Source organism: Pipistrellus kuhlii, unplaced genomic scaffold (assembly GCF_014108245.1).
Source record: "Pipistrellus kuhlii isolate mPipKuh1 unplaced genomic scaffold, mPipKuh1.p scaffold_m20_p_8, whole genome shotgun sequence".
Classification (NCBI taxonomy): Eukaryota; Metazoa; Chordata; class Mammalia; order Chiroptera; family Vespertilionidae; genus Pipistrellus; species Pipistrellus kuhlii.
This window is the reverse complement of record NW_023425584.1, coordinates 11,172,326-11,195,549: the sequence shown is the minus strand read 5'-3', so window position 1 is coordinate 11,195,549 and position 23,224 is coordinate 11,172,326. Positions and strand designations below refer to the sequence as shown.

Genomic DNA, 23,224 nt, shown 5'->3' with positions numbered 1-23,224 from the left:
GGTTCTGAATGTGATCCAGGCTCTGCCAATCAGACGCACTTGCTAGAGACTTTAAATCAGAACTGAATTGAGTGGAGAGAGAGGTAAGGCACAAAACATCATTTTATTGGTACTGACTACCCGAGAAGCAGAGTGCTTTTGCAATAGCAGCTACAGCAGCAGCCCCTCGATTCAGCAGGCAGTCACCATAGCTAGGCAGGAGCAGAGAGTACCTTGCAATACAAGACTAGGCTGTAACTGTAAGAGTCACAGCTAAAAACTCAGCCTAACCCTAACTGGTTTGGCTCAATGGATAGAGTGTCGGTCTGCATACTGAAGAGTCCCAGGTTCGATTCCAGTCAAGGGCATGTACCTTGGTTGTGGGCACATCCCCAATAGGAGGTGTGCAGGAGGCAGCTGATCAATGTTTCTCTCCATCAATGTTTCTAACTCTCTGTCCCTCTCCCTTCCTCTCTGTAAAAAATCGATAAAAATAAACTTTAAAAATAAACAAATAAAAATAAGAAAAACTCAGCCTAGAGACCATTTCTTCAGTCTTCCCAAGAACTCTGTAAGCCAAATAAATCTCCTTCTGCTTAAACTAGCTACATTGGATTCTGTTTTGTTCAACTAGACATTCACTTGCTCACCTCTGTGGCCTTTTGTAAGTTACACAACTTCTCTAGGGCATCACATCCTCACTTGTAGGGGGAATGATATTAGTAGCTGCTATGGGGGAGATTTAGGTGAGAAGATGTCTCTAAATATAGTGCACAATGCCTGGCACAAAGTAAGCATTTAATCAATGGTAGTTATTACTGTTATTACATGACAATAAACATAATTAATCACGATACTGGCCACATGGAGGGTTGAGCAGAGATAGATGGCAGGCTCTGGAGGCCACCGTGAAGAAGGAGGTATTTGATTTGCAGAAAGGAATCAGCAGAATTGAAAGCATGCTGAAGGGAAATGTTTTCAAGTGGCAACAACATAGGGAGCAGGGTTCACAGTCTGAGAAAAATCCGTCTGAGCTGCAACTCCCTGGGCTGTAACTGTCAGACCAAAACCATCCGCGGCTCCCGGAAAGCCTCCGGGGAAGGTCTGTGGGTGTATTTACACCTCAGGCTTAGGATGTTCACATCGGGTTTCACAGAACGCTCTCCAGCCATCAGTCAAAATGCTAAAAAAGCCACAATGTGGCATTTCCACTTAATTAGGGTCGAGAATAAAATGAAGCTTGGCCAGGAAGAGACAGTTTTTGCAGAGTGATGGCCTTATTGGCACGTTTCCTGAGCCCAAAGGGAAACCAAATGAACAAGTTTGTATCCCTACCCCTGCCCCCTGGTAGGTTTGCCGTAGACAAATATATAGTAATACGGTGGACACTTACACTGCATTTTGAACTCTCCTGTACAATTTCAAAGCAAGGGGGGAAATGAGTGTTAGCAACATAAGAGAAGGTGGGCATCATCCTCAGAAAGGCAAACAGACACAATGCGAGGTTGTGACAGAGCCTCACCCAACACCCAGAGTCCTCGTGGACTTAAGACCTCATTTAGTCTGTAAGGAAGTGCTTTCCCTTAACGAAGCCATATGGGAACCCGTTTCCTTGTAACTGCTCCTTGCTGTTCAGTGCGTTGCAAGCCGAGCCTGTGCCAGCACATCCCTGAGCTTCCCAGCTGTGCTCGCCACATGGTCAGAGGGGTGAGCGGTTCTTGGGCACTGGGCTCATAGAATTGCCATGCCAGCTTAATACTGGTGAGGGATGGAAGCCAGTGCATTCAGTGTACCCGGGGGTTTGCAGAGTCGTTATACCAATGTACTTTCAACGTTACAGGGCAAAAATCCAATAAGAGATTGCGTCTACTGCTAAAAGATTTCTCTCCAAATTCTCTGGGTCAAAAACTCTACATTCCAAAGGTATCTGTTGATTCGAGTGGAAATCTTGATCACTGCCAGGATAACACCGTCTACCCCCATTCTACCTTTTGGGCCAGTGCTTACTATGGTACACGTTCACTTCATAATTGGCTTCACTCTGTATGTCAAGTCAGAAACAGCATAATGGTGCCATTAGGGATAATAAACCGAGCAGGCAGATGTTCACCTGTGAAACTGGGAGATATTAATTTGATGCTATACATTAAGAATAATAAAATAATGGTTCCCTTTGTAATTAAGAAAATAATTATATTTCTTCAAGTCTAATGCACATTAGGTTCCTTTTACATTTTTGTATTTTTGAAATCAGGATATATCCAACCAAGAGAAGAGTAGGCTCAATTTTATCTTTCTTATTAGTGTAATGGTGAGTTTTACAATCAATGGTATTTAAGAGAGAAAAAAAAACAATTATGTGTCAAATATTGACCTATTACAAAATAGATAATCCTGTATTGCGATTTTATTAGTTCAAAGGCTGATGGGGTATACAATACTTCTATAGCTCTTTAAGTATTAAATCTTTTTGCTTTTTGACCACTCCTCTTCCTTCTACACTTTACCCAAGATAATGCTGAAAGAAGGCTCCTTGAACAAAGTGAGTGCTGCCTGGGTTTCTAGATTTGATACTGGGCTGGACAGAGAGAGTCAGAAGAGAGCCCCAGATAGTGCTGGGCACCTCTATAAAGGAAAGGGAAAAGATAAATTGTAGTTCCATCTGTTCCTTCCAGGAGTGAAAGAGGGAAATAATCTGAAGGACCTAGACCTCAGAGGAGCCTTGGTATCTCTGAAGGGGGGCCTGACCTGCTCTTCTAAAGAGGGAGGCCATCTGATTGGCATGCCCACCTCTCCTCCTGCCATGCCCAATTTAAAGAAAACAGTGACTATGGAAACAGTCACAATCATAGAAAAGTGCTGAGGAAACCCATTTCAGGTCAGAGAACCTACATCAGTGACATGTTCAGGTCCAACTAGCCCTTTATTTTCAAACTAGAGGCCTGATGCATGAAAATTCCTGCAAGAGTAGGCCTTCCTTCCCTGGGCTGCCAGCACTGGCTTCCCTCTGGCACTAGCTTCCCTCCAGAGGCACCCAGGACCTGGCTGTCTTCGCTGGGGCTGCCCACAGGCACCCGAGACTCAGGCTGCTTCCCTTTAGTCCTAGCTTTGTCAGGAAGGATGATTGGAATGATGTCTGGTCTAATTAGCATTATTACCCTTTTATTTTTATAGATATAACTTGACTACCAAGGTCAGTAGACATATAAAGAAAATCATTAGCATGAAAAAAAGGCCACAATAAACATAAAAAGAAGTAGAAAGACGAAGAGAATAGAATACTTGTACAAAAGTTTAAATTGATAACTTTTAAATAAAAATAAATTGGTATCTTTTATGACTATGAACAAATGACTATGGAAAATAAGCATTCGAAGAGTAAGAAATTTAAACCATGACTGCCAAAATATAACACTAGTAATAATTTTTAGAGTAAATAAATATTACTACTCTGGAAGATACAAACCTACAAATTTCAGTTCAGAGCCACGGTAGGTAGATGTAGAAGATCTGACTAATAGGGGATTTCAGAAAGAGAAAATAAAGACTAGAGAGGAGAAACTTTAGAAAATATGAATTAAAAAAAAACATTTGCTTTTTACTGAGGGATCTGCAGAGTTCATTATTTTCATTTTTCACACTCAGTATCAAAATGAATCCTTTATAACTAAATTGCTTTCTAATGATGGAAGAGTTAAAAGGACACAAATCTTAAAAGTCCAGAGATACATGAAGGTCACAAATAATATCTGCACGAGGTGCCAGAGATTCCAAATACACATCCTGGCACTTATGTACGGTGATGAGGAACTAATAATAGCGAAATGAAGTCATGTTCCAACAAGGTATCTACACACAGCAAGGACGGGGAGAAAACCATCTCACTTCCACACTAGATGCAATTTATGAAAATATCAAAACAGGCCAACTATGCAAATTAAATTTGTAAGCAGTGACACAAAAAAGCATTTCCAATGATCTCTACTTTTCCTTCCATAAATAATTATGACTAAGCTCCACAGCAATGTTACGGGAATCTTTTTCTAACTTGGAAGAATTCAAGGATCACCTGAAGCATTGGTGACTTCACTGTTTACCACCACCACCACCTGCATATGCTCTGGCACCTTCTCTTCTGGTGTGATGATTCTGAAGGCCTGAAGGGGATCAAAGGCTTTAACGGGGCTCTAGATTTTTGGAAACACAGGAATATGTGGGGGCTTCAGCCTTATTTTTCACAGACATAACTGTACAATGGATTCCTGTCAGGAAAATCTGAGAAAAGGAAGATTGCTAGGTAAGTAGCAATAGACCACCAAGACCACACACAATGTTCTATTTAAAATCTCAGCAGGGATGTGATTTTTCCTCTTACATAGCATTGCTCCCAGAGGCATATGCATATGGGACCTGCATCCTCATATAAACCAGGGCTTGGCTAATCATCTTTTAACTAACTAAAGTCCTCCGCATTTTTGCATGAAGCCCGAGATCCTTAGAATTCATATGATCTCACTCTGTGCCCAGTGCAAGGATTCCTTTGTTCCCAGAAAAGCCACCCACAGGATTTTTCACCCGCTGTAATTGCCAAGACTTAAAAAAAAAAAGATTAAAAAAAAAAAAATAGTTCAGCCCTAAAATGCCTTTTGGCATCTTCTACCAGTAGTCTAGTTTTGCCCCCAGGCCAGACCCAGCCTGCTCCCTTAAGAGGAAATTCTGTAGTTATCTGAAAATAGCTATCCATTACATATTACCACCCTGCCTCCCTAAGTCTCCCTTCCTCAAGGTAAATGCACCCCTTTGCCCACTCATTTCTCCTACTGGTTTTTCATACTCTATGGTTTATGTGTTGTTTACATTTTGGTTTTCTGATTGCTAAATATGCCTCTTAAAATGTTGTGACTCGAATTGGGCACATTGTTCCAAGACTGGCCAATAATGATAATAATAGGCAATAATAATAACAGCTGCTGCTTATGAAAATATTGGTACCAACCATTGCTTCTTGGTTATCACATTACCTATCAGGTATCACAACATTGCAGAGAGGAGAAACCACAGCTTGAAAGGCTAAGTGACCTGTTTGGTTAGCGTGAGCAACACATATTATACAGCTACCTGAGTCAACAAATGTCCTCCCATCCACCAGATCACACTAGCTCAAACCAGAGCTGATTACGGCTGGCTTCCTCTGGGATAAGTATTTTGCATCTATGCACATACTCTAAGGTGCCTTCAATTTTCCCTTTGGGAGTAAAGAAGCACAATACACTCTTGTTTCCTCAAGGTTTTAAAAAAATATTGTTTGTCTATCTACCAGCATATTGGCTAATCCACATTACAAACTGCATTTGAAATATATTAACCTGGTGACATAGTAAATTTTGTCACTACCCCTAAATTGCTTAACCATATCAATCTATATTGACCTCTTTAATAAGAATTGTTTGGGATGAAACTGTGGAGAAGAAAATAGAGCCTTTATTCTATCAATAATTTAAATTGTTTTTATATGATGAATTATGTAAGACAACAAGCACATGCCTATTTTCTGCTTTCTAAAGCATGGTGAATCTTTCTAGAAGAAGAGATAGATGCCAGTACAAGTACATGCTCACCTCCCCCTCTGCATCCTCCCTTCACCCCCCCGTGGCCTTTACTACGCTGACCATTGAAGCTTTAGATCATCAGTAGGTGATCAGATTAAATGCTAACAAAACCACAAATGGAATGTCCTTTCACTTCACCCAAGAACAGATGTCAAAGAGCTTGCTTTTAAATACTCCTCTTTGAATTTTGAAGCTAGCTATTAATTATTTTCCTTTTGGTTAAAGTAAAAAAATAATAATAATAATAGCAACGAATACTGTAGGCACTGCAAGTAGATAGCCCTACAGAAAATGAGGCTTAATTGGAATGTAAATGCAAGGTCTGAAATAAGATCTGCAAAGGCTGAGAAGGGCAATGCTGTGCTTTGGGACCCTTCTTGGCTGGATATACTAGATCTCATCATTAGAGCAAATCTGTGGCAGTATAATAAAAAAAATTAATGTTATCATACTAATAACTAGAGGCCCTGTACACGAAATTCATGCACGGGGGTGTGTGTCCCTCAGCCCAGTATGTCCCTCTGCGACCCCTGGAGGAATGTTCAACTGCCCATTTACGACCAATCCTACTGGGATCCCTCTCACAATCCAGGACTCCTGGCTCCCAACTGCTTGCCTGCCTGCCTTCCTGATTGCTGCTAACTGCTTCTGCCTTTCAGCCTGATCACACCCTAACCACTCCCCTGCCAGCCTGATTGATGACTAATTGCTCCTCTGCCAGCCTGTTTGTCCCTAACTGCTCTCCCCTGCAGGCCTGGTCACCCCTAACTACCCTCCTCTTGCAGGCCTGATCCCCCCCAACTGCCCTTTCCTGCAGGCTCGGTAACCCCAAACTGCTCTCCCTTGCAGGCCTGATCCCTCCAAACTGCCCTCCCCTGCTGACCATCTTGTGGTGGCTAACGTGTGTGTTGGAGTGACAGTCAATTTGCATATCATTTTTTTTTTATTAGATAGGAGGATTAGATAGGATAGAGGCCTAGTGCATGGGTGGGGACCAGCTAGTTTGCCCTGAAGGGTATCCCAGATCAGGGTGGGGGTTCCCTTGGGGTGTGGGGCAGCCTGGGTGAGGGGCCTGTGGTGGTTTGCAGGCTAGCCATGCCCCCCAGCGACCCAAGTGGAGGCCCTGGTATCTGGGATTTATTTATCTTCTATAATTGAAACTTTGTAGTCTTGAGTAGAGGCCTGGGCAGACCAGGGTGTGCAGAAGCTTGGCTTCCTTCATTGCCAGAAAAACCCACACCTCCTGATCATTTTGTGGCTGCAGCCATATTGGTTTGGATAATTTGCATGCCCAGTTCTGATTGGCTGGTGGGTGTGTCTTGTGGGTGTAGTGGAATGATTGTTAATTTGCATATTAGTCTTTTATTAGATAGGCTTATTAGCTACTAAAATTACTGTTTATTAGATAATTGCCATATTACAACAAATTCTTTTATTTTAAAAAATATATATTTTATTGATTTTTTACAGAGAGGAAGGGATAGGGATAGAGAATTAGAAACATCTATAGAGAGAAACATTGATCAGCTGCCTCCTGCACACTCCCTACAGGATATGTTCCCACATCCACGGTACATGCCCTTGACCAGAATCGAACCTGGGATCCTTGAATCCTCAGGTTGACACTCTATCCACTGAGCCAAACTGTTTAGTGCAACAACCAATTCTTAATCTATATTAGATCATATTAATTCATTTAATCTTCATAACAACTCTGTGTGATAGATATAATCATCCCATTTGAGGAAACTGAGGCTCCATTACATAGGGTGACTTTCCCAAAGTGAGGCATATAATGAGTGACAGTGAGAGGCCAGCAAGAACTGGTTTTGGATCCTGCCACAAAGGGCAGTGGTAGGATGGTTTTTAAAGGATCTAGAAGGATCTAGAAGGAATGCTAAAAGGAGATGTTGACTTTCTGTCTCAGTGACACTTGGCATAGCACTGAGAAGTTGCTTATGAAAGAGTTATGGAGAAAGTTCTACCCCCTCTGATTCAGTGTAGATTGCACTAAGGCTGAGTTTGATTGTGAAAAGCAACAACGTTGAGAATGAGAGTCCTGATCTTGTTCTCTGACATACCAAGGCTCTCCATTCCAACTCACCCAGCCATAGGCTGAGATAAAGCACACAAACAAATGAGAAACAGGAATCTTTGGAGTTTTAGTCACATGAAAAGCCTGTTAATGGATCCAGTTAAGACAATTTTATATTCCACATCCCAAGAGGAGTTCAATACCATATAAGACAGCCTGTCTGTTCTAAGGAGGGTGAGGGGTTCCTCACAATCAATAGCTGATATTGATATTAGATGGATGATCTGGCTCAGAATATCACAGAGTAGCTCCCTAACTAGTCCCATTTCAAAGATTTATAATACTCCCTGCACCCCTCTCTTCACTTCTGGATGGAGCCTGCTAAGTAACCTTACCATATGATGGAATGTTGTTTTCTCCACATGGTTTGAACTTTATATATATTTTAAAAAGAGACAAACATTTGACTTGACCTAACAGTATTAGGACCTTCTTAATACTCGTAAGTACTAATCCGTATTTTCCGGCGTATAAGACGACCCCCTAATTTTACAGTTAAAACATAGGTTTAGGCCTACATTCGCTGTATAAGACTACCCCCCACTTCAAAGAAAAGACTTACTTTGTTGTCAAGATTTACAGGTAATTTTTGTGCAATTTTGGTCTTTTGCCCTCGATTTTTGGTTGACTTTTTTTCGTTTCAAAAGTCGTCTTATACGCTGGAAAATACGTACTCAAAGGCACACCTGGGACAGTTCATTATTTCTTTATAAGACTTAATCTTATCCCTAAATAGCAAGAACATTCTAAAGAACCTTTTAAAAGCTAGCACATATCTTTGTTGTCATTGGTACTTTGAGGGTGATATTTCCCTGGAAATATAGATGAGTATGTCAGTATCCTTTTACCAATCTGACTGAAAGATTCAGAAAAAGATATAGACAAGATATATACATGGTATATAAGTTTAATTTCCTACATAGTGATACATATTATCAGGGCCCATTTAGTTCAGCAAAATCTACTGATTATAAAAAACTTCTCCATTCCTCTAAATCTAAGAAAATATGTTAGGTTTTGTTTGTTTGTTTGTTTGTTTGTTTGTTTTTTAACATATTTTTATTGATTTCAGAGGGGAAGAGAGAGATAGAAACATCAATGATGAAAGAATCATTGATCGGCTGCTTCCTGCATGTTCCACACTGGAGATCCAGCCCAAAACCAAGGGATGGGCCCTGACCTGAAATCGAAATGTGACCTTCTGGTTTATAGGTCGAAGCTCAACCCTTGAGGCATGCCAGCTGGGCCTAAGAAGTTTTGAAATAAGCACAGTTCTCTGCCTTTCTAGAATCATCAGCACTTTATTTCAAGATTTACTCTAGTCTTTCTTTAAGATCTTACTAAACTAAATTCTCATCTTGGCAGCATTTTCACTAATGGGATTTTACATTCTTATGTGTGTCTGTTTAAATAAAACCTATCTGCCTCAGCATAATAAAGGCAGGGCCATTGTCTACATTCGTTCACTATTGTATTTTTAGTGCTTATTACAATGTCTTGTAAATAACTAGACTCAATAAATATTTAATGAATGAGTAAATTCTTGAATGAGCCAATGCATGAATAAACGAACAATGAGCTCAGGTCAATATTTCCCCACTCCAAGCTGTTCTGAATCACGTTATATTATCCTCTCTAAAATGAAACCAATACACAAATTGTTGATAAGGAGACAAGGTGATAAGGATTTAGTAATGCCACTATTAAGTTCAAATGTATTTAAGAGGAGAAAGAAAGGGAGGGAAAGGGGGAGCAAAACAGAGAAATAAGTAGACATGAGGAGAAAAAGGGAGAGGAGAGGAGGTGGCAGAAGAAAGAGAATGAATGAATTCCTAGAGTTTACTTAACAGAAAAGAATAAATGAGTAAGGTAGAATATCAGGGATCAACCTCAGAGCTGGTTGTTTAAAGGATCAGATCCTAATTTCCATATGATTAGTTTACTACCTGCTTATAATAACAGGGCCTGGATATCACATATATTATTAATATAATATTAATACTAATTATTAATCTATTATTAATATACCATATCTAATTCTCCACAACACTGATTTGCTGTTTAAATATGAATAAGCCCAATTTTTTATAAATACAGTCTATTTTCCTGATTTTTTAGAACAGCGATCTTCCTGTTAATCTGATCTCTCCGAAATCAGTGGCTTTACTAAGATAAATTAGCTATCAATCCCCGTATTAGCTCAGAGTACTGTGCTACTCAGTGGTTTCATGTTTTTAGACATATCCACTTCACCTTTTGTGTCTGTTTCCCTATAAAGACAGGAATATTAATATCTACCCTATAGACTTTAAGCTATAAATGCTTATAGGAGACAAAATAGGTAATTTATAGTAATAGAGGGGTAAATTCATCAAGATTTCAACAATCATAAATATTTATGAACCCATACTGGAACACCTAAATGTATAAAGCAAATACTAACAGAACTAGAAGGAGAAATAAACAGCAATACAATAATAGTTAGGAACTTTAATACTCCACTACCAACAATTGATAAATCATTCGGACAGAGAATCAATAGGAAATAGCAGATTTGAACACCACTATAGGCCAGAGATTTTCAACCCTTTTCATCTCCTGGCACACATAAGCTAATTACTAAAATTCTGTGGTACACCAAAAAATATTATTTTTTGCTGATCTGACAAAAATAAAGTTATAATTTTGAGCAATTCACACCAAATTGCTATTGTTATATTAGTTGTTGTCATTCTTTTATTTTATAATCTAAGGGAAAGAAGTTAATACCCTGACTAAATAGTGCCCAGCCCTGGCACACTTGTTAAAAATCACTGCTATTCAATGGTAAGATGTGTACACATATAAAACCTTAATAAAAAAACGGAGAGAAAAAATAAAAATCACTGCCATAGAGCAAACAGATCTAACAGACATATACAGAACATTCTATCCCACAGCAATAGAATAAACATTCTTCTCAAGCACACATGAAACATTTTCTAGAATCAGCCATATGTTAAGCAACAAAAAGAAAATTCTCAAAAATTCAGACATATAAACCAATGAAACAGAACTGAGAGCTCAGAAATAAACCCTCGCATACATGGCCAACTAATATTTGAAAAGGGAGCCAAGAATAGTCAATGGAGAAAAGTTAGTCTTCTCAATAAATGGTACTGGGAAAACTGGATATCTGCATGCAAAATAATTATATTAGAAACCTATCTTAAACCACTCAAAAAATGGACTTTAAAGGAATTAAAGATTCCAATGTAAAATCTGAAACTGTAAAACTCCTGAAGAAAACATTGGTCTTGGCAATGATATTTTGGATGTAACACCCAAAACACGAGTAAGCAAAATAAACAAGCAGGGGTATATCAGACTCAAAAGTTTCCATAAGGCAAAAGAAGCCATTAACAGAATGAAGAATCAACATATGAAATAGCAGAAACATATTTGCAAAAAATGTACCTCAGAAACAGCAAATATTCAAATATATAATGAACTCATATAACCCAATAGCAAAAAACAAACAAGCAAACAAAAAAAAACAAATACAAAAAAACAAACAAAACAAAACACACAAAAAAACCCCAATTTAAAATAGGCAGATAAACTGACGAGTGTTTTTCCAAAGGAGACATACAAATGGCCAACAAGTACAGAAAAAGGTGCTCAACATCACTACTCATCATGGAAATGCAAACATAAACCATGATGAGATATCACTCACACTTGTAGGAATGGCTATCATAAAAAAAAAACAAAAAACAGGAGGTAACAAATATTGGTAAGAGTGTGGAAAAAAAGGAATATTTTGCAATGTTGGTAGGAATGTAAATTGGTACAGTTATTATGAAGGATTCTCAAAATTAAAAATAGAACTACATGAAGGGACCTAGAGAGTATTATGCTAAGTTAAATAAGCCAGTCAGAGAAAGACAAGTATCACATGATCTCACTAATATATGGAATCTAATGAACAAAATAAACTGATCAACAAAATACATCTAGAGACAGAAGCATGGAACAGACTGAGGAGTCTCAGAGGGAAGGTGAGGGTGGGTGGGTAGGTGAGAGGGGAGAGTAACCAAAGAACTGATATGCATATATGCATAAGCAATGAATACAGACAATAGTGTGGTGAAGGCCTGGAGGGGTTGAGTGCAGCAGGGTGTGTGTGTGGGGGGATATCAATGAGGAAAAAATGGGGACATCTGTAATACTTTCAACAATAAAGATAAACTAAAAAAAATAAATGAGACTTATGGAATATTATTGAAGGGAAAAAAATAGAATTACTATATGACCCAGCAATCTTATTTCTGGGTACATATGTGAAGGAAATAAAATTATTCTCAAAGAGATATCTGTACCCCTGTGTTCACCACAGCATTATTTACAACTAGAGGCACGGTGCACAAAATCTGTGCGTGGGTAGGGTCCCTAGACTTGGCCAGTGATCAGGGCTGATCTGTGGGGTGACCAGCAGGGCATTCGGGGCACCCCTGCTGGTACCCACCTTGGCTGGCTTGGGGCCTGCAGGCTGGTGGCAGCTCCCTGTTTGAGCATCTGACCCCCTATGGACAGTGCGCATCATAGCAACCAGTTGTTCCACTTGTCAGTCAATTTGCATATTAGGCTTTTATTATATAGGATAGTCAAGGCATGGAAACAACCTAATTGTCTATTGATGAATGAATATATCTTTATAATCACTAAAAGCCTGATGCATGAAATTGGTGCAAGGGGCTCAGCCCTCACAGCTGCAGCTTCATCTGGAGGGTCATTTGGCTGTCCAATCTAATTAGCATATTACACTTTTATTTTTTTATAGATATATTAAGTGGAATATTATTTTGACATAAAACAAAGGAAATCCTGCCATTTGTAATAACATGGATAACTTGAGGTTATTAAGCTAAATGAAATAAGTCATGCAGAAAAAGTCTAATACCATTTGTTATCACTTAAATGAAATCTAAAAAAGAAAACTGACCTGATAGTAACAGTGTAAACTGATGGTTGCCACGTGTGGGGGCTGGGTCAGATGGGTGAAGGAGGTTAAAGGGCACCAACTTTCAGTTATAAAATGAATAATATGTGGCTATCTAATCTACAGTATAGTGATATGGTGACTATAGTTCACAATACTGTACTGTATACTTGAAAGTTACTAAGAGCAAATCTTAAAAGTTTCCAACAGACACACACACATACATCAAAACAAGGTAACCATGTAAGGTGATAGATGTGTTAACTAACCTTACTGTGATAATCATTTCACAAAACTTACATATATCAAATCATCATATGGTACATACACAATATTGTTTGTCAATCATATCTCATTAAAGCTGGAAAAAATCTATTCTACCTCATTTAATAGGGTAACTATGAATTGCAATGAGATATGTAAAATCCACTTTATAAAATTTAAACTTTCTAGAAGTCTAAGGAATTATTAATTTTTCAATATTCAGGTCACAATTATAATTTAATTCCATGCAACACTGGGTGTTGCCTGTGTCTTTAAGGCATTAGTTCTTTCAAGTAAGAAGGCTGCAGAAGGTTCAAATGACATGTACAATAATGATTATTAAAATTCCAGACAAATTCTACCAGGAACAATTCTCTTACTGTAAAAATTCATGAATGGTACAAAGCCACATTTTTTTTTTTTGGCAAAATATCCTAACATCAACAATATGAAACAACTAGGTTTTGGACTTTGAAAGACAATATTCTATACTCTCAACTGTGTTATTGGTTATAAAAATGCGAAGTTAATCCCAAAGATATTTACATAAAAATAATCATAAAAATCCTACAGATCAATTTTTATTACATGGCAAAGATCTAATGTGAAAAGCATGATGATTTGGAAATACAAGTATGAAATTGGGTTCTTAAAAAAATGTGTGTAAATGGAATAATCCCTGGAAGTTATTTTTTGTGATGGGCAAAAATGCCCACGCTATGTCCTAAATACTGGATTTCTGCTCAGAGCAGTGATGGAGAGTCACGCTGCCTGTCATCACAAGAGCTCCTGACGAAGACTGAGAGTACCCACATAGCAGGCTGCTTGCTCATTATCTAGAATGCTGGATAGAAAATTGTCAGCTTCCAATAGTTTGGTGGGATGAGGCATGAACACTGTACAAAGAACCGACAGAGAAAAGAGATCCAAAATCCTATTCCACTGCAAACGACCTCCCTGAGTGACCTCTGCATTGGAGCTGGGCTGTGACATCAACATTCTGCTCAACAGGGCAGGTGACTGAATCCTCAAGGACACACACTACGGCCTAGAAATGCAACAATACTGCAAAGCAGGTCAGCGCAGGAAAGAAGAACCACACATACACTCATCTTGCTCATCAGATGGCCTTCAGCAAGAATGTAAGATAAATTTCGACACTGAAAACAGCCCCTGGGAGAAAAGCAACAACATCTCACTAATCCACATTCTATGAAAGTTTCGGCTATTCCAGAAGGCCACATTTATTTTGTAATTGAAAAGTGATAATGCTTATGAGAGACAAAAATTATTCAGATACCTTGAGTCCGCCTGCCACCTTCACCTACTGTCCCAAGCCTGGTGTAGCTATTTGTTCCAGATGCTGTGTTTTAAATGACTAGAATAGCCCTTGGTTTTCTTCTAGGCTCTTAGCATCTTCCTTTTCTTGCTAGATTATTTCTCCCCTTCACACCTCTCCCAGGGATCAGGGACAAGACTGAGAGGATTGCAGCAGCAGGAGGGCAGGTACTAGGAGTAGCTCCCTCCATCACATTTAGTGTGCTAGCAGAACCTCTGCAGGCCTGTGGTCTGGAGAACCCCTAAGCAGAGTTCAGTCTAACTGGATTCTCAGAAAAACTTACAGCTTTCAATTTCCAAGGTGCAGTTTTGTTCATCCAGTGGGTACCGCCTTAGGTCCATCATGCAGGCAGCTGTGGTTGTGATTCTGGAAGAGAAAGAGCAAGGATACATGCTGTTAGCTGGTCCATGGCTGGGACTGAAAAAATTAAATCCAAGTATCAAAGAGGACAGAACTGGGCCTGTAGGAGACCGATTTAGCCAAAACTCTAATGAAAAGAGAGTACAGCAAACTTTGAACAACCATTTACCTTAGAACCTCGTGCTGATTTGTAAAATAAAGAGACTTGACCAAATCAGTATTTTCCCAGTGTGTGGTCCATGACCTACATGTACAAAATCACCTGTGAGTGTTTGACAGGCAGTTCCCATGCTCCAGAATGTTGTGTTTTTTGGGAGGATGGGGAAGGCCCAGGACTCTTATTTTAGCATCACATAAACATTCCTCTTCCATTCATCTGGTTTCTCTCCCCTTTCTATATGCCCTTAAATCTAATCTCCAATCAATTTTGGCTTTGATCCATCATTTCTGAGCTTTCTGTACATAGAATAGTACTTTGCAAGTGCTTTCATACAAGCCACAATCAGCCTTCCATTTATCACCTGAATTGCCCTGTCCTGCCTGAGTGATCTTATATGACCTGTTAGAGAGCTTTCTCCTATGGGCTGGTAGAGTTATTTATTTAGAACAGTTGGTTCTTTTATTATTTTATCATAGAGAAAAGAATATGTCCCTTTAATGTCTTTATGTTTCTCTGTCATTATTCTTCCATAATCTTTCTGCAGAAGGAGCCCAACAGCATACAGTCCTAAACGATTTCTCAACATATGTTTTCTGAACAAGGAGGCAGCATAAGGTCATGAAAAAACACACACACAAGTCTCAGAACACAACAGACACAGGTCTGAATTCTAATTTGGCCTCACTGACTGATTCACATCAAGATGGTTAACATCTCCTAAGCAACCTTAGTTTTTTTGTCTATAAAAATGGGAGGGGGTATTATTAATAACAATAATAATTACATAACAGTGTTTATGTAAGAACTGATGTAATAATTTATATAAAGAATATAAAAGAGTAATGACATATAATAGGTCCTTTAAAAATTTATATGTGGTGCCCTGGCTGCTGTGGATCAGTGGTTAAAGCATTGGCCTGTATACCAAAGGGTTGCAGGTTTGATGCCCAGTCAAGGGACATATCTGGGTTGCAGGTTTGGGCCCTAGGCCCCAGTTGGGATGCATGTGGGAGTCAACCAATAGATTTATCTTTCTCACATCAATGTTTCTTCCTCCCTCCCCACTCCTTCCTTCCCTCCCTGCCCCCTCACTCCCCCCTTTCCTCCCTCCCTCCCCTCTTTCTCCCTCCTTTCCTTCCTCCCTTCCTCCCTCCTCCCTCCTTCCATGCCTCCTACTCTAAAAATAAATGGAAAAAATATCCATGGATGAGGATTAACAAAAGACATTTTAAAAAAATTACATCTGCTAAAGATAACTAAGAGTAGAAATTGATGTTGAATGTGACCAACTTCGCCAGGCTAGTCTGAGAGGCACTCGACTATGCTTTGGGAACAGAGAAATAAGGTGCGGGCAAACACAGTCCATGGCTAGACCTTTTCCATTAAAAGGCCTTGGACAGAACTTAGACAAGTAAACCAAGTAGACTGAGTCTGTGGAATGCCTTTTAGGTGTGAGAGTCCAACTCCTCCATTGTAGGATGAAAAAAAAAGCAGTGACCCCTTATCTATGGCTTCATTTTCTGTCGTTTTAGTTTCCTGCATTCAACTGTGCCTGAAAACTAAGTGCAGAGTTCCAGACATAAACTATCCATAAGTTTTAAACTGCATGATGTTCTCAGCAGAATGCAACCTCATGCTGTTCTGCTCCTCCCTGCCCAGGATGTGAATCCCCCCTTTGTTCGATGTCTCCTCACTGGAGATGCTTTCCCACCTGTGAGTCACTTAGTTGCCATCTTGGTTAGCAGATGGGCTGTCAAGGTATCATGGTGCTTGTCTTGTGTTCAGTCCCCCTTCCTTTACTCCAGAATGTAGTCAAGATAGTAACTCAGACATGCCCAAGAGAAGCCGGAAGTGCTTCCTTTAAGTGAAAAGATATATATGTACAGGAAAAAAAAAAACCCCAGAATCTATAGGGTTCAGTATGTCTGTAGTTTCAGGCATCCGCTGGGGGTCTTGGAACACGTCCCCACAGATAGGGGGACTACTGTGACAAAAAGGGAGGGAGCCATAAACAGATGCCTGACTGTGTAACTCAGTGAGTTTTGCAGTCACTACTATAGGTTGGGGTTCACACTTTCTGCTGTACATATTCATGGCAGTTAACATCTGTGAACCAGTGTTTTGAACAAGAAAAAGAAATCGATTAATGATATCAGAGAAGCAGTGAGTTTCCCCTCATGCTTGAAGAATAAAGTATTGTAGAAGAAAGTGTGTTTCTCACATTAACAACACCCATATTTACTCCAGTGCTTTGCATTTTTAATGTGGTAATATGCTTCATAAAGCTGGAAAATATATAAATGTTTACTAGTTGATGCTTATGGGGCATTTGTGTCTCCTATTGGATTCAAGCAGAAACTCTCTAGCCAAAGTAATCCATTTGGAATCTTGATCATACAAGAGTGACCTGGGACAAGTGCCTTGTATTCTCCAACACTTGGTTACCCTGAAAAATCTGAATTATAATAGATGCTTGTCATCATAATTTGTTGTGAAATGCTAAATGTAGAAAGAATCTGTAATTCACTATATGTTCTGTAACTTCTGTTATTACTACCTGCTAGTGAGTAGTTACAGTGATAACTCATTTGACCAGTGGTTCTTTGGTAGTGTCTGTAGATGTGTCTGTATACATAAAAAAATGTAGAATTATCATAGACTTAAAGGAAACCAGAGCTATGCAATATGGTATAAATAGCTTCTGAACACATAAACATGCAAAAATATACCATACGTGTATATGGAGCTCTAGTTAATAGATTTTAAGACAAAATAGAAATATGCATCTGCTTGTTCCATGTGTAAGAAACCTGCATCTTTTCCGTGTTTTATGAGACTAAGAACTACCTTATTTCCCCGAAAATAAGACAATGTCTTATATTTATTTTTGCTCCCAAAGATGCGCTAGGTCTTATTTTCAGGGGATGTCTTATTTTTCCATGCGCTAGGTCTTATTTTCAGAGAATGTCTTATTTTCCGGGAAACACGGTAGAACTGTGTTTGTCTTGTTTGTATCTTAAGTACTTTGCCAAATGCTTGGCATGTGTCATTAACCCTCGATTAGAATAGCAATAATAATAATTAATAAAGACACAAAGAAAAGTCATGGTTATAAGCATTCTCAAATGGAGGACATTAAAGCAACTCTCTCTATTAAGTGCCTAATTAAATTTCAAAAATTCTTAAATTAAGTTTGAAAGTCAAATCACCCTTATACAAGAAGCTACCTGGGATGAATATTAGTCAGAAAATCACAGTGAGGAGAATACAAATCTATTCTTTGAGCTTTCTGATTTATAACAGGGGTGAATTTCTCTAGGAATAAGTCAGAGCAACAACAATACTTAATGGGCTTTTCATGAATATGTGTTATGGGCCTTAAATTTTACAACACCACTACTAGAGTCTTTGAAGGGAGGCCACTATTGATTAGTGTGAGGATCACTGTGAAACACATGGAGATGATTATCTTCAAAGGAAAGTGTCCATGATGCCTCCAGAAAGTACCTCATTTTCCAGTGGCAGGTGCTCCATAGTTAAAAGTAGAAATGGGTCTTCCCTGGGGCTGAATACTATTGCATGATAAAACACAATTTGAGAAAGGCCAATATTCTGACTGGGCTGAGAAATCTTTGAACACACTCTATTCCTTAGCCATTGGGCACTGCTGTCCAAAACTGACTTGTGCTATAAAATTCTCACACAGGCCCTTAAGGGCATCTATAAAATCAAAATATACAGCAGCTATGCCAGAATTTTGTACCAAAGCCATGCCCCATATTTAATGGTGTCATTATGTGAGATTTGATGATGCTACCATGTCATCCAAAGTTCGAATATGGCCAAAGAGAGTTAATAAATAATAATAAATGCCTTTGCCTCTCAGCCAACAGGAAAAAATAAAACAAAAAAACAAACAAAAAAAAACCAAACAACCCTCAGAATCATAATCAACAGACATGTTTCAGGTCTTTCAGTAGACTCTTCAGGAGGTGCTTCAGGTTAAACATGGGTCTTCACATGTGAGAAATTTGGCAGAATGTCAACCAGAGATTATACTTTGAACTTCAATTTTGCTTGAATTCTTTATCTAGCTAACCTTCCACATTCCCCAAAAAGTTGTTTTTTCAACAACTTCCTGTTTTCTAAGAACATCAGGTGCCTCATCTCCAACTATATTCAAAACACACTGCTCTAATTCTCAGCATGCTTTTACTTTGTTCAAAATGTGCTTTTACTTAAAAGCACAACTTATTCTAGCCCTGCTCAGTGTGGCTCAGGTGGTTGAGTATCATCCCATGTACTCCATAAGGGGATGCATAGGAGGCAGCTGATCAAAGTTTCTCTCTCACACTGATGTTTCTTTTTCTTCCTCTCCCTTCCTCTCTCTAAAGAATCAATAGAAACATCCTTTAAAAATAAATAAAATCACAGTGTATTCTATTCACAAAGAATAAAGGAATCCTGTAGCATTTGTGGCATCATTACTAGAGAAAAAATAGTATGTTATAAAGATCATTTATCCAAAAAACATATATATATATATATTTATTTTATAAATATGGCCTAATTTATTTATTTATTTTTTTTACATATTTTAATGATTTTTTTTGCCCCCTTCCCTCCCTCCCCCATATCCCCTCCCTCCCCATAGTTTTATGTCCATTGGTTGTACTTATATGCATGTATACAAGTCCTTCGGTTGATCTATTATCTCCCCCAGATCCTCCTCCCCTCCCCGCTGTAATTTGACAATCTCCTTGTTGCTTTACTGTCTCTATATCTATCTTTTGGTTCATCAGTTTATAATGCTCTTTATTATCCACAAATGAGTGAGGTCATGTGGTGTTTCTCTTTCATTGATTGGCTTATTTCACTCAGCATGATGTTCTCCAATTCCATCCAGGTTGCTGCAAATGATGAGAATTCCTTCTTCTTTATGGCAGCATAGTATTTCATTGTGTAGATGTACCATAGTTTTTGGATCCAATCATCTGCTGACAGGCACCTAGGCTGTTTCCAAATTCTGGCTATTGTAGATTGTGCTGCTATGAACTTGATATATATTTTTGCTAGCTGCAAAACAAACTAATTAAAAATGCTAGCGAGAGGGGAAAAGATACAAATACTGAATTTTAGCATTAGAGTACAATCTGAGAATTTGAAAATTTTTAAGGAGCACATCTGAGTCACTTATCCCAAAGGTTCTTACAAATTTTTTTTTGCTTTTACAACTCAAGAAGACTAACATTATTCAGTGTCTCACAATCATTTTTAGCTAGGAAACTAATTTGTCACCTATATCCCTCTTGTAATATGCTCTTGCTTGCTCTAGAGTAGATAGAATATTGCTGTAGGGGTTAGGTAACTGTCATTCTTGCCAATAATAACATACCTCATGTTAATTAATCGTTAAGTTCTAGACACCATCTAGGGTTACTGAAATGTATCATCTTATTTAATACAAGGAATGTCCTATTATTATCCCCATTTTAGGTCCTATTACTATTTCCATTTTGCAGATGAGAAGAATGAGGCACCAAAAGGTAGAGTGGTTTTTCTCAAGAGTCACAGTGTGGCCGAAACTGGTTTGGCTCAGTGGTAGAGTATCGGTTTGCAGACTGAAGGGTCCCAGGTTTGATTCCGGTCAAGGGCATGTACGTTGGTTGCGGGCACATCCCCAGTAGGGGGTGTGCAAGAGGCAGCTGGTCGATGTTTCTCTCTCATCGACGTTTCTAGCTCTCTATCTCTCTCCCTTCCTCTTTATAAAAAAATCAATAAAAAAATATAAAAATAAAAAGAGTCACAGTGTGAGCGCTAGAGTTGGAATTTAAATCTAGGGTGTCTGACTGGAGTCCACATACTTACCAAGTAAGCTATACCTAACTAACTAGCTAGTTGACCTTCAAAAAGCCATTTAGCTTCCCGACTGGCCCATTTCCTATATCCCAAATGAGCTCGAAAATTCTGTAAGCCTATGAAAACACATTACATGTTCTATGACCCTGCATATTTTGTAATTTTGTTTTATCCACACATTCAAATGCTGTACTTCACAGCTGTTCATCCTGTTTTAGTCAATTATGTAGATGAGCCAACCCCAGACAAGCAAACACAGGCCTCTCCCCAAAGAGTCCCACTTCATATTCTCCCCTGACTGAAGGTCTCCCTCAGCATTCTCCTTCCAGCCTACGCTCTTGATTGACCTCCACAGAGGCCTCTGCTTAAATTAATTCTCCGACACTCACGCATAATTATTTGTAAAAGCTCTCAACAAGTCCTCCTATGGAGTCACATGTGCCACTAGGCTCAACCTTGTAATCACCAAAAAAGTAAGACTGCCAGCAATCATGGTCCCCTTGGATAAATCGTGAGTTTCAGATGAGAGCTATTTGTACGCTTCTGCAGCTGTTTGGCCTTCTGTGACTCTGCTTTTCTGGAATCTTATATTCTGGGAAGATACCATGACTATTTAAAGGGCTAGACAGGCTTCTGCTACAGATTCAGGTAGGATTCTGAAGACATTTTTTAAAATAATAATAATATGGAAAAATAGTATCCAAACAGCAGCATCTAACAAAGTCTCACATTATGAGCATATAAATTCTACTCAATCAGAAACATTAATAGACATGGCCATATCAATTTAAGTCTTTACTATTCTCCTCCTGTCAGCCAGCCCCTTATTCACCAAAATTTCCCAAGTTACATTCCCAACAGTATCATCCACAAATCCTGCCCTTATCTCGATGACAATATCCTCTCTTCTCTCTAAGTATGTCTTGAAGGAAGTCTGAGTCCCTGAGAAAAAAGCAATCATTCTATTTTTTTACTCATAGCCTAAACAGAAATCTGACTTCAGGTCATTGTAAGAGATTTTATTGAACCAAAGTAACTTACCAACTAGAAAGACACAGAGCTTGGATTCTGGTTATTTCAATAATGATTTGTGTGTATGTGTGTGTGTGTGTGTGTGTGTGTGTTTTCATAATTTAAAACAATATTGTGCCGGATATTTTTTGTTGAGTTCATTAAATATATATTTAAAATACTTTATTTGATTTGTGAATAACAGAGTCACACCACTTCAGAATAAATGCATCATTTTTTTCTAGCCATGTATTTTTTTTTTTTAGCAAGTTAAAAAAAAAGTGGCTTAGAGATGTTGATTTACAGTTAGTCAGTGACAGAGGTTACAACTTCAGATGGGTCTGGTGTCATTTCTTTTAAATATCATCCAGTATTATTTAAAAATATAAACTATATATTGGATGTCTCATTTCACGTCTCCAACTCCACCCTCCATCCTTAACCATCAAGGTCTATAGCTCTAGTGACTAGACTGTAGGCCTTCAAAATTGCCTCTCTGGTTCTCTGGCTTTGGCCAATGGGGAGCAGGTCAGGAGTTTGGGGGAGGAAGGAGAATGAGATGAAGGACCTTTTCCCGAGGTTTCCTTTCTATAGAACTTGTGTCTAGGTTCCCCTAACCATTAGCTCCTCTGCCCCTTTAAGTCTGGGATACTAGGAAGCCAATGGCAACTTTCTAATCCTATCTCTGGGAGGGAAAAAGGGAGTGCTGTTCTGTCTCTTTGTAAATTGCCTTTTTATTATATTCTTCCCAAATTATCCCCTTTTCAATATGCCATCTGTTTCCTGTTGGGCCCCTGACTGGTGGAATATATTATAGAAATGTATTTAAAATCCGAGATTTTTCTGATTAGGCTGTCAAAGAAATTAGAAGCATTTCATTCCTGGGGCTTTAGGGGTGAGGGCTGAAGGTCTCCTGCACCTTAAATAAGCTGCCTCCTTCCTGTGAGTTTATTCTCAGGACATCACTGTCCACTTAAGAAGCCTTTTCCCTCTCTGGAGCTCCTCCACTGCTGGCCACTATCTCATCGGTTGTATTTCCTTCATAATATTAGGTCTAGTAATAATTAATGTCGTTTTCTAATACTTTTTTAAATCGAATTTATTTAAACAATACAACAAAATTTAATCAACAATATAGTTGCCGTTCTTTTCTACTACTTGTGCCCAATGCTCAGGAAGCATTTTAATCCATCTGTTGTAAAATTCTTGTGATTTTGATGCAAAAAATTTGGTCAATGCATTTTTGAGGCATTCTTCATTATTAAATTTTTTTCCAAGAAGAAAGTTTTGCAAAGAACGAAACAAATGGTAATCAGAAGGGGCAATATCAGGAGAATATGCGGGTTGAGGGAGAACTTCCCATTCCAACTGGCGCAGTTTTTCAGCAGTGATTCTTGCAGTATGCGGTCGTGCGTTATCATAGTGAAGAATTACACCCTTCCGATTAATCAGCGCGGGTTCTTTTTCTCTTAAAGCTTGGGCTAACCTTTCCAATTGGGCACTATACACTGCACTTGTAATGGTTTGGTTAGATGGTAAAAGTTCATAATGAAGAATTCCTTTAAAA

The 23,224-nt window shown here is 38.7% G+C and overlaps 1 protein-coding gene across 2 annotated transcripts in view; it reads right to left on the bottom strand.

Moving 5' to 3' along the window:
* Nucleotides 1-23,224, bottom strand: part of GABRB2 (gamma-aminobutyric acid type A receptor subunit beta2) — a 188,845-nt gene that overhangs the window by 81,126 nt on the left and 84,495 nt on the right. For both annotated transcript variants that reach the window (XM_036424327.2, XM_036424328.2), the window contains exon 5: nt 14,551-14,633. In XM_036424327.2, the coding sequence (XP_036280220.1) occupies nt 14,551-14,633 (83 nt within the window). The remainder of the gene's footprint in view (nt 1-14,550; nt 14,634-23,224) is intronic.